A 14,048-nucleotide genomic window follows, 5' to 3' on the forward strand; every position below is an offset into this window, starting at 1 on the left:
CCTAAAACCTAAGAAACGCCGGCCCATGTTGGAACGAACGAAACGATGTAGCTTTGGCTTCCCATTCTCGTTGTTCGAAGAGCCATCTTCGAATATCGGAGGAGGAGGACGAAGCGCCTGGATTAAAAGAGAAGAGACAAACATAAAAAGACCAAAATACCCTTTGATTATACGACCTCTTGACGGAAATATTAACGGTGGACTAAAAGTGGAACACATTCAATAACAGTGGTTGTAAAGTGGCAAAAAAAATTAAAGTGGACTGAAATTGGAAACGCTCATATAACACTAGGACCAAAAATGGAATTCACTCTTCTTTTTATTTTGATTCAAAGCATCCAATCCTCAAGGGCCTACCAAGCCGAGCCGACAAGTGGGAACGATGTGAGCAAACTCGCCCTGAAACTAGATGGCCCAAAAGACCCAACATGTAAGGTAGAGTGTGGGTATGACATGACCCTCTCCACGTATTTTGGCTTAGCGTGACTCTCTTTTCTTTTCAACCCCTAGAATAACGTCATCGGGCGACCCAAAATGTAACTAGACCTTTAAAATCAAAGCTCAACTTAAAATAAAATGTCATTATATTAGCCCCTATTTATTATTAATATAAAAGAATAAAAGTAAATAAGTAAATAAGGATTGAATTGATATTTAAACCCAAAATATAATAGATAAAAAAAAACAGAGAATTATACATATTGCAACAAAAATTTACTCCTTAATTGTTTAATTGGGATATAGTGATGAATTCCTAATGACTTTACTCTTAGTGATTATCGACAAAAGTTATGGTAACAAGATTGCCCCATGCAATTTCAATTTATATAATGGGAATGATGGATGTTCTTTTCACTTTTGTACTCTTTTTTTTTTCCATTTTATTATGGGATCATGTTAAACCCTTTATCTCCCACATACTCTTTTCCTATTATTCATTAAATTACTTTGATTTCCTATGATATACTTTTTGCTTTTTCTAACAAAAAAATAAACATTGTAAAAAAAAATACACACGCCCAGACATGTTTCTCTTTGCAATGGGGAGACACTGACTCTAATTGTTGGCAGTGAAAACATTGTCAATATCCTAAAATTTTATTATTTTTTCCGAGTATTTAATTCTTGATCATTATGATTATTGTGTAGCGATTAATTATCTTTTATAAATGATAATTTTAAAATTATATATATTGGCATCCACATTTCATGGGCTCATTTAGGAATAACTCTATTAAGAGTGTTGATGCATACATATGGAAGTTAAGTCTCTTTCACTCGAGCTGACATCTTTTTGTAATATGTATGCATTTTTCTTGGCATAATATCAGTATGTATGTTGTGTGTTTAGTATTATTGATACATTGGGAACTATTTAATTTGACCCTTGGAATTATGCATTTCATGGCAAGATCATGGACAATAATGCATGAGCTCCATCATATTCATGATATGAATCTTGGATATGTATCATTTCTCATCTTATTTTGATGATAAACCTTAAAAATAAATCAAAAAAAGTGTGACTTCAGTCAACTTAGTTAAACTGTTGGCCTTTTTAATTTAAACCGGTCAATTATGAACAATCTAGGCTAGTTTACTTCTTTATGGTCCGGACTAAAATTATAAGTTGGGATTTACCTAGTGCACATCCTTAGATAGTAATTATGAATTTTTTGTTACCTAAAAATGTGACAATAGTACTCATGTAAAAATTGATAATATTATATAATATCAATATTTTAATTTAAATATATTTTGTTAATTAAAAGTATAGAGTGATATTGTACGGCACGATTAAAACAATGCCATACATGGAATGGTATGGATGAAATATGGTACAAACAAAGTTGGCATGGAATGGGTTCCCACTTCCATCTTCAATAAGACATGGGTGAGGTAATAATGGGCATTGATAGGCACTCATTTTTAGATATAAAAAGGTAAAGTTAATTTGGATAAGCCAAGATTATGATTGTGGTTAACAACCCTAATAGGCTAAGAGCATGCCGTAAAGTGATTATTAATTAGGTGAAGATCGAGATACTGAATTTGAAAGTAAGTAGGAGTGATTAATTAGTAATCTTTGCTATTAGGTTAAATGGTTAGTAATATGCCAACCACTTCAAAAGTAGACAATTATAATAGATATATTTCTGTAACTTTTACTCTAATAAAGGAGATCACCTCCGACCCTGTTCCAAACCAAACACTAATTGTTAATTTATTAATTAGAGAGATTTTAAAACATTTTTTTTAAAGGAAGAATATGTTTATTTGTATTTTTTTTAAAAGGAGAATATATATATATATATAGAGAGAGATTTTAAAACATTGTGTGCGTGTGCGTGTGTCAATTAAATGAAGAAATCAAGAATAGAGTTAAGATGGGATCTCTCCCAATACATTTGACTAGATCTAGCACCAACCGCTTTAGCAAACACATAGCCAAGCTGGTTCGCCGACCGTGGAATGGGCAAGCTGGTTCACCGATCGTGGAATATAACGAAAAACACACGAATTAAAGTAGTTACTAAGCAACTTACATGAATAAACTATAGAACCAAAATAAGAACGATCTATTAATGTTTTAACACATCCCCCATTCCCAACCCCACTTTGAATATGAACACCTTTGTTTAAGCCAAATGTTCAATAATAAGTATATAACCATCATACACTGTTAATACACAGGTAGAACTAAATGAGTAAATCAGTTGTGCAATCCGTTGCCCTGAAAAATGACTGTACATTGCGTAACAGTGATGCCTCACATGTCAGCAACAGACCAAAGATATGCCTCTCTTTCGGTCGCCTGCTTCTCATTCATACGGTTAAACATTTGTTTCTCATAACCTACAAAAGATGTAGCAATGCACAGTAAATATTGCAAGTAAATTCATAATGTAATTATAAACAAATTCGGGTTTAATATATTAAAATGCAGAAACATTACGCATCCATTAGACAGTTGGTTTTGGCATATTAACTCCCCTGACATACTTTGTATGATGAAGTAGAAACAATAAAATTCAGTAAGCAATGGAAGTGAACATTACCATTACTGCGGTCAACCCCATCCCAGTGCCGTCCTGGTTTGATACCACAGCGATTGGGTGCTGCATCCAAGCCTCTACGTATCCAGCTGTGAGGGGGTATTTCTTGGGGAATTATGAAACCAGATTCTTTCATTTTGTCATCTGCACCGATGTCAGGCAAAACCTGCTCCGCTCTCTTTTTCTGCAACATTCAACAGGTAAATCATCAATTAATGTGACTGCAAAGTGCAACAGCCAATTCTAGTTCAGGGTCATCTCTGGAAAGAAAAGTGCATCAGACATACAGGTAAAGGATTTAGAAGAAGAAATTTTGAATTTATGACAAGGATTGTTCGCTGAAAAATAATAAACTATCAAGTAAAAGCATGCTGGTTAGAACTTTACCTGCTCCGTGCAAATGGTTTCTCCTTCTCACTTTCCAGTTCTTTAAGCCTAGCCTCCATCTCACGTTTTTGAGCCAAACCTTTACCCCATTCCAGCTTTATTTCCTGTTGAAAACATATGGTAAAATCATCTAATGAATAGAGTAAACCAAAAGGAACATGCAATAATAGATGAGTAAATGATAGGAAAAACAAATTATTTTAGCTGAATAGGAGGGCCATTCATTCAAATGTATAGGTAATTCTTAATATGAACAACAAAAATCATCCTCTTTGGCCAATAAATTGCATCTATTTATTTCAACTTTCCTTGATATTGGGTAAATCTGGTCATATAATAACAATGCCAATGATAGAAATAATGTACAGTTACAGGACCTAACCATAGTTGACAAAGCATAACTAGTGAAATCTGCCATGACCTAACTTATAATTTGCAGTAAGTCCACCTTGGTTCCTTTGGTTTTTAAAGACAATTCACCCATATGTTCTCTGTGACATATATGATATTTGAGTGCATTAGTGTAGCGAATGAACTAATAACCCCATAGATACATGTGGCAGGTTTGATAATAAGGATTGCAGATTTAGGGCTTAGAGTAGGGCCAAGCTAAGCCCCTTTCTCAGAAATTGTCCAGGGATAGCTTGTTACAATTTCAAGAACCAAAACCAGTAAATATGTACTTCGCAGTAGTAAGAAACAGTGTAATAACTCCCCGAAAATAGAAATGTAAAAAAAATATTCATTGATCAGCATCTAATCATATATGAATGAAGTGTGTATGCTGTCCCATGCTATAATGCAATCCTGTGATATTATAGTACAGAAGGACAGTACCTTAGGCTTCTCCTTCTCTTTCTTTTTCTGAGACTGCAAGTACTCTTCCTTTGACAGCCGTTCCCCTGCAGCTTTTAAAAGTGAGATTACACCGCAAAAATACATGGTTAAGTGAAAATTTGTTTCCATTATTCTGCCTAACCTGTTACTTTATCACGATATACTGGTTCAGCACCTCGGCCACTAACTACAGCATCCAGCTCTTTAAACCTATAAGAATAGAAACCCACAACATTAGATTAAGTGATGACCCATAAGACAATCCATTCACCAAAGGGACAGGCCGAAATTCCAATCCCAAAATTTAGTGATATTACTTTTCCCTTGACATACAAGTTTGTGCAAGAGGTGGAAAGGAACAAAAGAGAAGGGGTTACTATGTAAGGGAAAACATTACCTCAACCACTCGTCTTTCTTTGTTTTAGCAATTTCATCCTTGACATCCTTGCCAGTAACCAAACCAGTCTTTTGCCTCTGTTCTATAACAGGCGACCGATATCGTGACTTCCTTGGAGAGGCTTGTAGATCCACGTCATGTGGAGGAGAGTTGCAGTGCTTTTGTCTACACCGTGGTGGTGACATATCATCATCCCCTTCCTCGTCAATTTTCACTGGTTTTTGCCAGACAGGATCCTCATCAACAATAATGACACCTGAGACATCAGTTTTAGCTTTCTTTTTCATCCTCTTCATAGCCACTTTCATATTTTGTCAGATACTCATTCAGTGATGTAGAGTCAGATGATGGAGCCACCATTCTGCCTCAATCAACAATTCCCTACACCAAAAATTATTCAACTGTAATTTGATTAAAAAAAAAAAAAAAAAACAGTGGAGGAGCTGGAAAAAATCTCGATTAGGGTCAAAAAATTAAAGAAAATTAGATATTTTATTTTAGCCATAATTGATTGTAACTAAAACTACTCAAACTCTGGCATCCTATCTTAGTTATCACATGGTACACCTGAGTTAAATAGACCATATCAGCATCTTATGTTTACTTGGTATGAACTTTTCAAATGCAACAAAAGAATGAACTCATAATTAATTAAGAAATCAGGAAAGCCAAATCTCTCCCCTGATTTAAGCAGCTCTGATTTCCAATTATATAATATCCTATTATTCTATTTTAGGTACTTCACCAGGAGAAAAAGAACTTAAAATCCCAAGGGAAAAGATAATTTAAAAGCTATTCAGCAACCAGTCTTGTTCCAGTCACAGCAACAATCCATTTATAACCTTTCATGAAATTCAGGATGCCTAAATCCATAAGACAACCAGAAAATAGCAGATGGCAAACACATTATCATACAAACTATCTAACTAACGATCTTTATGCCCAAATTGAGTTCATCTGTCATGAAATCAAGGAGACAGGGCCAACCCCATATTGATATCACATAAGAAAAGAAGCCCAATTGTGTTCATCCAATATACACATAAATCACAATTCACTATTAGCCTATTATTCAATTATAAATAAATCTCGCAAATTAATCTTTGGAAATCTACTAATAAATTCTAATATTCTAATAGTCTAATCGAATATTTAGGGATTTAGGGTTTAGGGTACGAACCAGTGAACTGTCAACCCAGCTCGCGAGCTTCTGCCTGCTGCGTGCTGCCGAAAGAATCACGGAGATACAGAGGGCCTGCTTGCCGACGGCGGAGCTGCTGCCGGTTGTCGCTGCGGTCTGCGGAGGAGGAGTAGAACGTAGAACTGTAGAAGGCAGGAACCTAATTTCCTATTTTGTTTAGTTTTCTTTCTTACTCCGTATTTGTTGTGATTTGTGAATACTTTTTATTTTATTTTGTACTGTATTATTCTTATTTACTGTTAATATATTTTTATTAGTTTATTATTTTCTTTATTATTCTTCTCAATTGTCTTCAATATTTATTATTATTATTATTATCTATCTACAATACATACGTACATATACAACTTTAATAAGAGTGAATATTGTTAGACCCTTAACGGGAACTAAAAAAATATGGGTACAACGATATATACTCTACAAGATCATATTTTATGCTCATTTAATTGTACATCACCAAATTAAAATCCTAATATACGAGTTTTTTGCACTTTTGGTCCCACGACTATAGTGGCACTGGCAGAATTGATCCACAACTTTTGAACCTTGCAATTTTAGTCCACGACTATTGATTTTTTTGCAAAAATGATCCTTCCGGCCACTTTTTCGTCAAAATTTCACCAGGAAAAAAAATTCTTCATTTTTAGCCGGGTTAAAATTGACATTTTACTTATCTCAAAAAATTAAAAGAAAAAAATTGATATTTGACTACATACAATATTACTGGGCTACATACTACTGCCCCAAGCGGCGGAGTTCCTGGAGCAAGCATGGCTGTCAGTAAGCGGCGGAGTGGCCGTGGCGTTCCCCGGGCTAGTTGGCAGCAGCATTGGAGGCGGAGCCAGCACGTCTGTCGGATCATCCGAAGACATCGGAAAAGTAAAATGTCAATTTTAACCCGGCTAAAAATGGAAAAAAAAAAAATTCCTGGTGAAATTTTGACGGAAGGACCATTTTTACAAAAAAATCAATAGTCGTGAACTAAAATTACAAGGTTCAAAAGTCGTGGATCAATTCTGTCAGTGTCACTATAGTCGTGAGACCAAAAGTGTAAAAAACTCCCTAATATACCATCATTCTTCTTACAATGTTAAACTTAACAGCTTCTGTCAACTAAAGTTGGCGGTGGCAAATTTGTAGTTTTAATGGAAAGCACAACAAGCACAGCAAAATCGAGAAAAGGAGGGGATGGTCTGTTGCCGCCGGAGTTAGGAAGAGGAAGGAGATCGTGAGAGGCACAACAAGCACAACAAAATTGAACAAAGCCAAGACGATCTCAGAGATGGGCTCCATCTCCTGCATCAGCCGCGTCACCTCCTCCGTCACTTTATCTTTGATCTTCTCCGTTTCGAGCTCCTTAATGCACGATTCGTAGTTGCTCTTCACGGATTTCAGCCATTCCATATAAGCTCCTTGTTGCCTCAGTAACCTTCCTCTTGCTCCGCTCCTCGCTCCTGCAAACGCTCATCCTGTTCTACTCAATTCTACCTGAGTTCTTAATTCGGTAAGCTCTCAGATTCAAGCTAATGTTTCTCAATTCCATTCGTTCTTTTTATTTTATTTTTTCTCATTAGGTCATCAATTGTACATTGATTTTTTGTTGCTTTGTTTATCAAGACTGGATTTTCAGATGTGATTTGTGCTCCCTTTTGATTTTGCTTGTTTTTAAATTCCCTTTTACAGCTTAATTTTGACTAACGGAAAATTCCAGTAAAAGATTGGAAATGCCAACTGCAATTTTGCAATTTTGCCATTTTTGTATTTTCTGAAAAAATTAACTCATTTTGATGTCTTTAGTCCTACCTTGCTTTCCAGCCTTTTCAAATTATGAGTTTCACCGGCTAACAATTACATGTACCATTCAACTGGATAGGAGTGCATAAGGTTGGATAACTGTATACAATTTGTTAGTTTTTCTGAATATAAGAGTACTAACAAACTAATTAACTGCAATGAAAACTTTGATTGCAATATTTAAAGCTACAATCTTCAAAGTTGAAGGGCTCACTATTTTATCAAAAAGTTCTCCCCTGTTATGAATTCCAAAATAATATAAATCTTTGTGTGGCTTGCTATAACCTGACAAAAACATATGATTTTTAGCCAACAGAAAGTTTGAACCGAAGTATTAAAAAAACTCCGAAACGAGAAAAGTCTGACGTGACTGGAAAAATCTCCCTTTTTGGGTAAATAAAAGGCATATACTCTTATTTTAGCTCATGCCTCATGTAAACGAACAACATATGGATGCCTGAAAAGCTTCATTATAGATATCTCTCTCTTAATCTGCAAGAAGAAAATGCAGGAAACTGTTAGTGGGGGATAAATCATCACTAATTAACAGAAGAGCTGCAAAGTCATGCCCGTGGATTCCCGTGGAAAGGTAATCCACTCTCTTTTCATCTCTTTATCACTGAATTTATCTATGTATATGCTCGTCTGTATCTGTTCCTTGTTCTTTCATATAAGCTACTGCTGATCTTGTTTAGTTCTTCGGAAATTTTTTCTTTCGTATAAGTTTTTTGATCTTTGTGTAGTTCTTTCATATAAACTTGTTGATCTCATTTCGGAGTTGATAGATCTGTTATTGGTTTGTTTAGTTTGATTTTTCACCGTACATATGTAACACTCAGGACTTTATAAGCACGAAAATTGAATTGATTTGTTTCGATGCTTTCTTTTTTGAGTTTATTGAATTGATTTGCTTCGATGCTTTCGTTTTTGAGTTTTTACTTTTTAGGCACAGTTGGGTGCATACGTGTACTTGTCTTTTGCTTTGTTTTTTAATCTGCTTGACGCGGCTACGCGCATTTATTTTAGTTTGTCCATTTGTTTGATTGATATTAAATTCTTACATTTTTTAATGATGATCTTTTTCAAAGAACTTCCTCATTTCATTCTCTAAGGTTGGTCCAATTCTAAGCAGCCTTTATGGGGCAGATTGGGAGAAAAGACTTGAGGTAACCATTTTGTGGATGCTTATGTTCATTTCGCCAACCCTTAGTGTTATTCCATCTTATTGGAAGATTGAAAGGCCGTTCTGATCATTATATTTTCAATTAGAAGTTGTATTTTGAAGCGCATTCTCATTGCTTTTTCTTCTCCCATTTGTTTATCAGGCAAAGGAATTACAGACAAACTTTATGCACTTGAGCCATTTGAGCAAGTGGGTATTCTTCATATGTTCTTCTAAGAGCCATTTGAGCAAGTGGGTATTCTTCATATGTTCTTCTTCCACACCAATGGTTCTTTAGCTTATGATTTTCCCCTGGTGGTGGGTTTTACAAAATCTTTTGCTCTATGAAATAGATCAACTTCTGTATTTAGGGGAGCTATCAGGCTATCACTTTTCTAGAAATTTAAATCCCTTAACAATATTTGACTATTTGAGACTATATTGTATTCATATTCTAATTTATTACTCTGAATTTTTTTATTTTTTTTTGGGGGGGGGGGGCGGGGGGGGGGGTGTTTGGCTCTTAAAAATTGTGTTTTATCATTTAATATTTACTTGTTAATATTATGCGCAAATGTAAGAAACACTTGTTCCTCCCATTTTTTGATGGACATCAGCTTCCAATGAATTCATTATTGCAATTTTGTCCACTTTTACAAGCTCTTGCACTGCCAAATATTTATTTCATGAACATGGTCTGATGTATAAATTGTTAATCTACTTTTCATATTTTCAACTATCTATAATTATAAAACACGAAGCACTAATAGAAACCACTTGAATACTGTTATGTATGAAGTGCAAGCATTATGAGTGTTCACTCTGGTTCAATAAATCCAACTATCTTGAAATTGAAGTCTTAATAAGTGCAATCGGCCCAACACTATGCTGCAAGCTGCCGAATAGTATATTCATATGACGTTATGTTTATTTCGGTATGTTTGACTTTTTTACTATTCTCCCCATGTCAGGATTTATGTCTTAAAAAAATCTTAATAAAATTTTAAAATCTTAATACGTTTTTTTTTTTAAATACAAATGTTTATATAATTCTAACTTAAATTTAGAATACACACCTTTATAGAATTCAAAATTATATGCAGGGAACTCGGGTTCAATCAATAGTTTTTTATGATAATGACATTAGAATGTATAATATCATTTTAAAGAGGAATAATGTTCAAATTGACATCTGAACGTAACCTGAAAATGCAATTAGGCCACTGAACGAAAAAAAAAAAGTGCAATTAGACCACTGAACACTCCAAATGTATGCAATTTCACCTGATAGCAGGTTACCATCAATTTTAGCAGGTTACCTGCTTACGTGGCAGCTGAGTTGGCATTTTTAATAATTTTTAATAAATTTTAAAAATAATTTTTTTAAAAAATTAAATTAAATAAAAACGCCAGCCACCTCGCCGTTTTATTTTATTTTTTATTTATTTGTTTTTTTCAATTTTTTAAATTTATTATTAAAATTTATTAAAAATTATTAAAAATGCCAACTCAGCTGCCACGTAAGCATGTAACCTGCTAAAATTGATGGTAACATGCTATCCGGTAAAATTGCATACATTTAGAGTGTTCAGTGGCCTAATTGCATGTTTTTGGAGTGTTCAGTGACCTAATTGCACTTTTTTTTTTTTTTCGTTCAATGGTCTAATTGCATTTTCAGGTTACGTTCAGTGGTCAATTTGAACCTTATTCCTTTTAAAGACCAACAAGTGGTACATCATTTCAAATGCTATTGTCAAACCTGCTCGGGCGAACTATAAAGTACTTGACCACAAATACAATTATACATGTATTTTAAATGGTCGGACAAGTGTCCAAACAAGTGACAATGCTGACACACCCCTACCTACCATTAAACAAGCGCTCACAGCATTCTCAGAATTCTATGAATGCATGAAAACGTCAAAAGAAATCTGTAAGTTAATCTTTATTACAACATTTTAACCATATCTATTCTAATCATATTTTACTAATTATTTATTGTCATCCTCTATGACAGCAATTGTAGGTATTGTCATTGACAAACTTGCAAAACAATCCATCTCAACAACGAATGGAAATCAAAAGATCAATGACTTCATTGTTGTTGATGAAAAGTAAGAACCCTACTCTATTACTATTGTTACATAAATTAAATTAATATCTACAACGACAATTTATTTACTTAGTACCATATTAATATCTACAAAAAATGCAGTTTGAAGCCAATTATACTAACCATGTGGGGAGAATTCGTTGACAAAGAGGGTTCCCTAATCACTCAAGAAATTGAAGCTGGAAACTACCCGGTAATATCAGCAGAATATATTCCAGTTGTTCACTTCAAAGGTAAATCTAATTATTTACTAACATGATTTCAAAACCGGTCCATTTATATATTACTATATCTAATAATATCCACTACACTAGGAATTTCTTTGTCTACAAGAACACATTCAACAATACTTTTACAACCAGAAGTACCACGAGCAGAACGTTTAAAGGAATGGTATATTTTTAAATTTGTTGATAAGATATTCAATATACACACCCACACACATTATTTTAAAAATACAATTCTTTTGTATGTATTATTAGGGGAACAAAGCATCGTGCTACACTTGATGCATTAAAACTATGTCAAGACTATAATGGCGTTGCAACTTGCAATAAAACTTGCAAATCCAGAAACCGCAGAAATTTCTATATATATATATATATATATATATATATATATATATATATATATATATATATATATATATATATAAAAGATCATATGAGAACACCTGCTTAGGTGAGAACATGAGAACAATCGTGTGCATCCATCTAATATTTTTTAATGGTCTAGATTAGATTAAGTGTGTGTGAACGCGCATTAAATATGTGCAAACGCGATTAAGTGTGTTTGCACACATTTAATGCGCGTTCGCACACACTTAATCTAATCTATACCATTAAAAAATATTAGATGGATGCATATGATATGATGTGTTCTCATGTTCTCACCTAAGCACATGTTCTCACTGGAACCCTACCATATATATATATATATATATATATATAGATATATATATATATAGAGAGAGAGAGAGAAAGAGAGAGAGAGAGAAAGAGAATAAAGTTCAGGTGTGAACTTCAGTTATCATGTACATTTGTGCACTCTTACTAGCCGTGCATTTGAGTTGATCAACGGTCATGTGTGAGTGTGCATGTTGGTCGTATGCACCGCAGGTGTTGGTTGCATTTTGGTTGTTGCTTAATGTGAGGGCATTTTTGTAATTTTGTTTGAGCTCTATGGAGGGCGTGATTAGGGGTCTTGGTTTAAATTTTTTATTTTCCCCTTTACACGTTTCCATCACGTATCTCTGTGTACCCCTTGCTCTGTCTGGCAGATTGTGCGACAGGTGATGGCCCGGTCAAGTGGCACTCGCCGTTCGAAGAGGGGTAGGTCCAGGTGTCCATTCTCGCCGACGAATCTGCCATCCGCTGGCTCGCCCAGAGTCGCGGTGGGGTCCCGGACGTTCAAACGATGCTCCGGTCGCCGTACTCCGCCCTCGACGAGTCGTGCGACAACTGGACCTGGTGGTGCTCGTCGCTTGCGTCAACCGTGGTTCCAAACTAGTACCATCTGTATTGCTGAAGAGTCACAAGAACGAACCGAAAGCTTCGCGATTGAAGGATATTGAAGAAATGCACAACTCAGATGACGAGAGAACAAAGTTGGAGAGACAGACAGACGTCGCATAGAGTTATTCAAGTAATTGAAGTTGGGAGAGAGAATAAAACATAAAACCCCCAATTGCCCCTCCAAAAAAATAAAACGGAATAAAAACAAACAACATGCTACAAAATTAAATAAATAAATAAATAACACCAAAACCTTAAAAGGAAATCATAACCGTAGATACCCAAAAACGAACGCTCCATATATGTCCACACGTTTGTATTTTAAGGCCTGTTTTTACAGGAATATGATTATCTCTTACATAGGTGATTATTTTCGAGTATCGCGCATACTCACACATGTCAACCGACATTCGAATCATTAAAACATCAACGTGCTAACCTCGTGCGTGAGTCACAGTTATAACAAGGAGTGGTAGGGAATCTGAGACCCCCACAGTGACATACTCCGTTCCAAAATTTAGTTGTCCCATTGGCATCCATATCCATATACTTTTCTTTCTTTACATCTTTCTGGAGATTACTAACGATATTGATATCCATATCCTCTTCTTTCTTAACATCTTCTTCACAACAGTATATATATCTACCTCCAAAACAAATACATCATGACTCTCATCACCACTGTCCTTTCTTATAAACTCTACCACTCGAGCATGTTCACCATCCACTCCTATCTTTTTAGAATCGAATGGGTCAACTACAAAGAAGTCAAACACTGCATTACAACTGTTATATATATATATATATATATATATATATATATATAAAGCAAGTGATCTCGATTTATGACACAATTATCCTTCCCGATAAACATAACATCTCCAATTTTTTACATCTCTATCACCCATACTTTCTTTTCACGATTCCTAATCAAAACCTTTCTTTTAAAATTTCTTCTCTCAAATTCCGTGAATGATGAAATTTTCTATTAATGGAAGCCAGTTGAATTTGTTAACTTCATGACATAAACATAAATTATTTGCAATATTAATTAGAAAGCTAGCTAAGGTTTAGCTAAGCAACAATATAATATAATGAAACATCAATTCAAGTTTGCTGTGGCGTGTGCGAGCACGCGCCTGGCTGGGCACTTCTGGTGCGCCTCACGTGCACAAGGAGTTACTTTTTTTTTTTTTTTTTTTTTTTTTTTTTTTTTGTGGGACCCACTGAATTTGACGAAAATGAATGCTCCTGCAAGAGCCCAATTTATTCTTTCTTATTTTTCGCTCTCATCCATGTGCATTACCACCAGCAAAAACATTCCAAAATCCCCCTATTGAAGATGTTCCCACAAAATTAAGAAAAAAGGTAGATTATATATGACTAATATTGTCTAGTAGGGAATGCAAGATGATAAGATGCAATATTTAATCATGAATTAGGGTCATGAAGGGTGAAAGTCTAGGGGCAAAGTTTAAGATCTCCTTGGAATGGCATGAGGGATAATGGCATGAATGGGTGAAGGACCAATGGCAATGAAGTGGGACTAGATAAAACAAGTGCTTGGGCTAGCAGCTAATGCAAGGC

The 14,048-nt window shown here is 34.9% G+C and overlaps 1 protein-coding gene across 2 annotated transcripts; it reads right to left on the reverse strand.

The window, feature by feature from the left end:
• Positions 1-2,634: 2,634 nt before the first annotated feature.
• On the reverse strand, positions 2,635-6,040 carry LOC109192113 (BUD13 homolog). Of its 2 annotated transcripts, XR_002056054.1 has the most exons (7): positions 5,858-6,040; positions 4,678-5,058; positions 4,423-4,490; positions 4,281-4,345; positions 3,444-3,547; positions 3,060-3,240; positions 2,635-2,856 (listed from the first exon to the last, which is right to left on the reverse strand). XR_002056054.1 is itself a non-coding variant. In XM_019342713.1 (6 exons), exons 2-6 carry the CDS (start codon positions 4,983-4,985, stop codon positions 3,189-3,191), a joined length of 597 nt encoding a protein of 198 aa, XP_019198258.1. In that variant the 5' UTR covers positions 4,986-5,058; positions 5,858-6,040; the 3' UTR covers positions 3,054-3,188. The 2 variants fall into 2 exon arrangements, 1 of the variants encoding a protein (XP_019198258.1); XM_019342713.1 differs by lacking the exon at positions 2,635-2,856 and having other exon boundaries at positions 3,054-3,240.
• Positions 6,041-14,048: the final 8,008 nt, after the last annotated feature.

This window comes from Ipomoea nil, unplaced genomic scaffold (assembly GCF_001879475.1).
Source record: "Ipomoea nil cultivar Tokyo-kokei standard unplaced genomic scaffold, Asagao_1.1 scaffold1769, whole genome shotgun sequence".
In the NCBI taxonomy this organism is placed as follows: Eukaryota; Viridiplantae; Streptophyta; class Magnoliopsida; order Solanales; family Convolvulaceae; genus Ipomoea; species Ipomoea nil.

Coding starts and splice junctions, on each gene's coding strand:
- LOC109192113 (XM_019342713.1), bottom strand. CDS start 4,985: ATGAAAGTGGCTATGAAGAGGATGAAAAAGAAAGCTAAAACTGATGTC. Junction 4,346..4,422: donor ATATCGTGATAAAGTAACAG/GTTAGGCAGAAT, acceptor TAAAAGCTGCAG/GGGAACGGCTGTCAAAGGAA. Junction 3,548..4,280: donor AAGAGAAGGAGAAGCCTAAG/GTACTGTCCTTC, acceptor TGTTTTCAACAG/GAAATAAAGCTGGAATGGGG.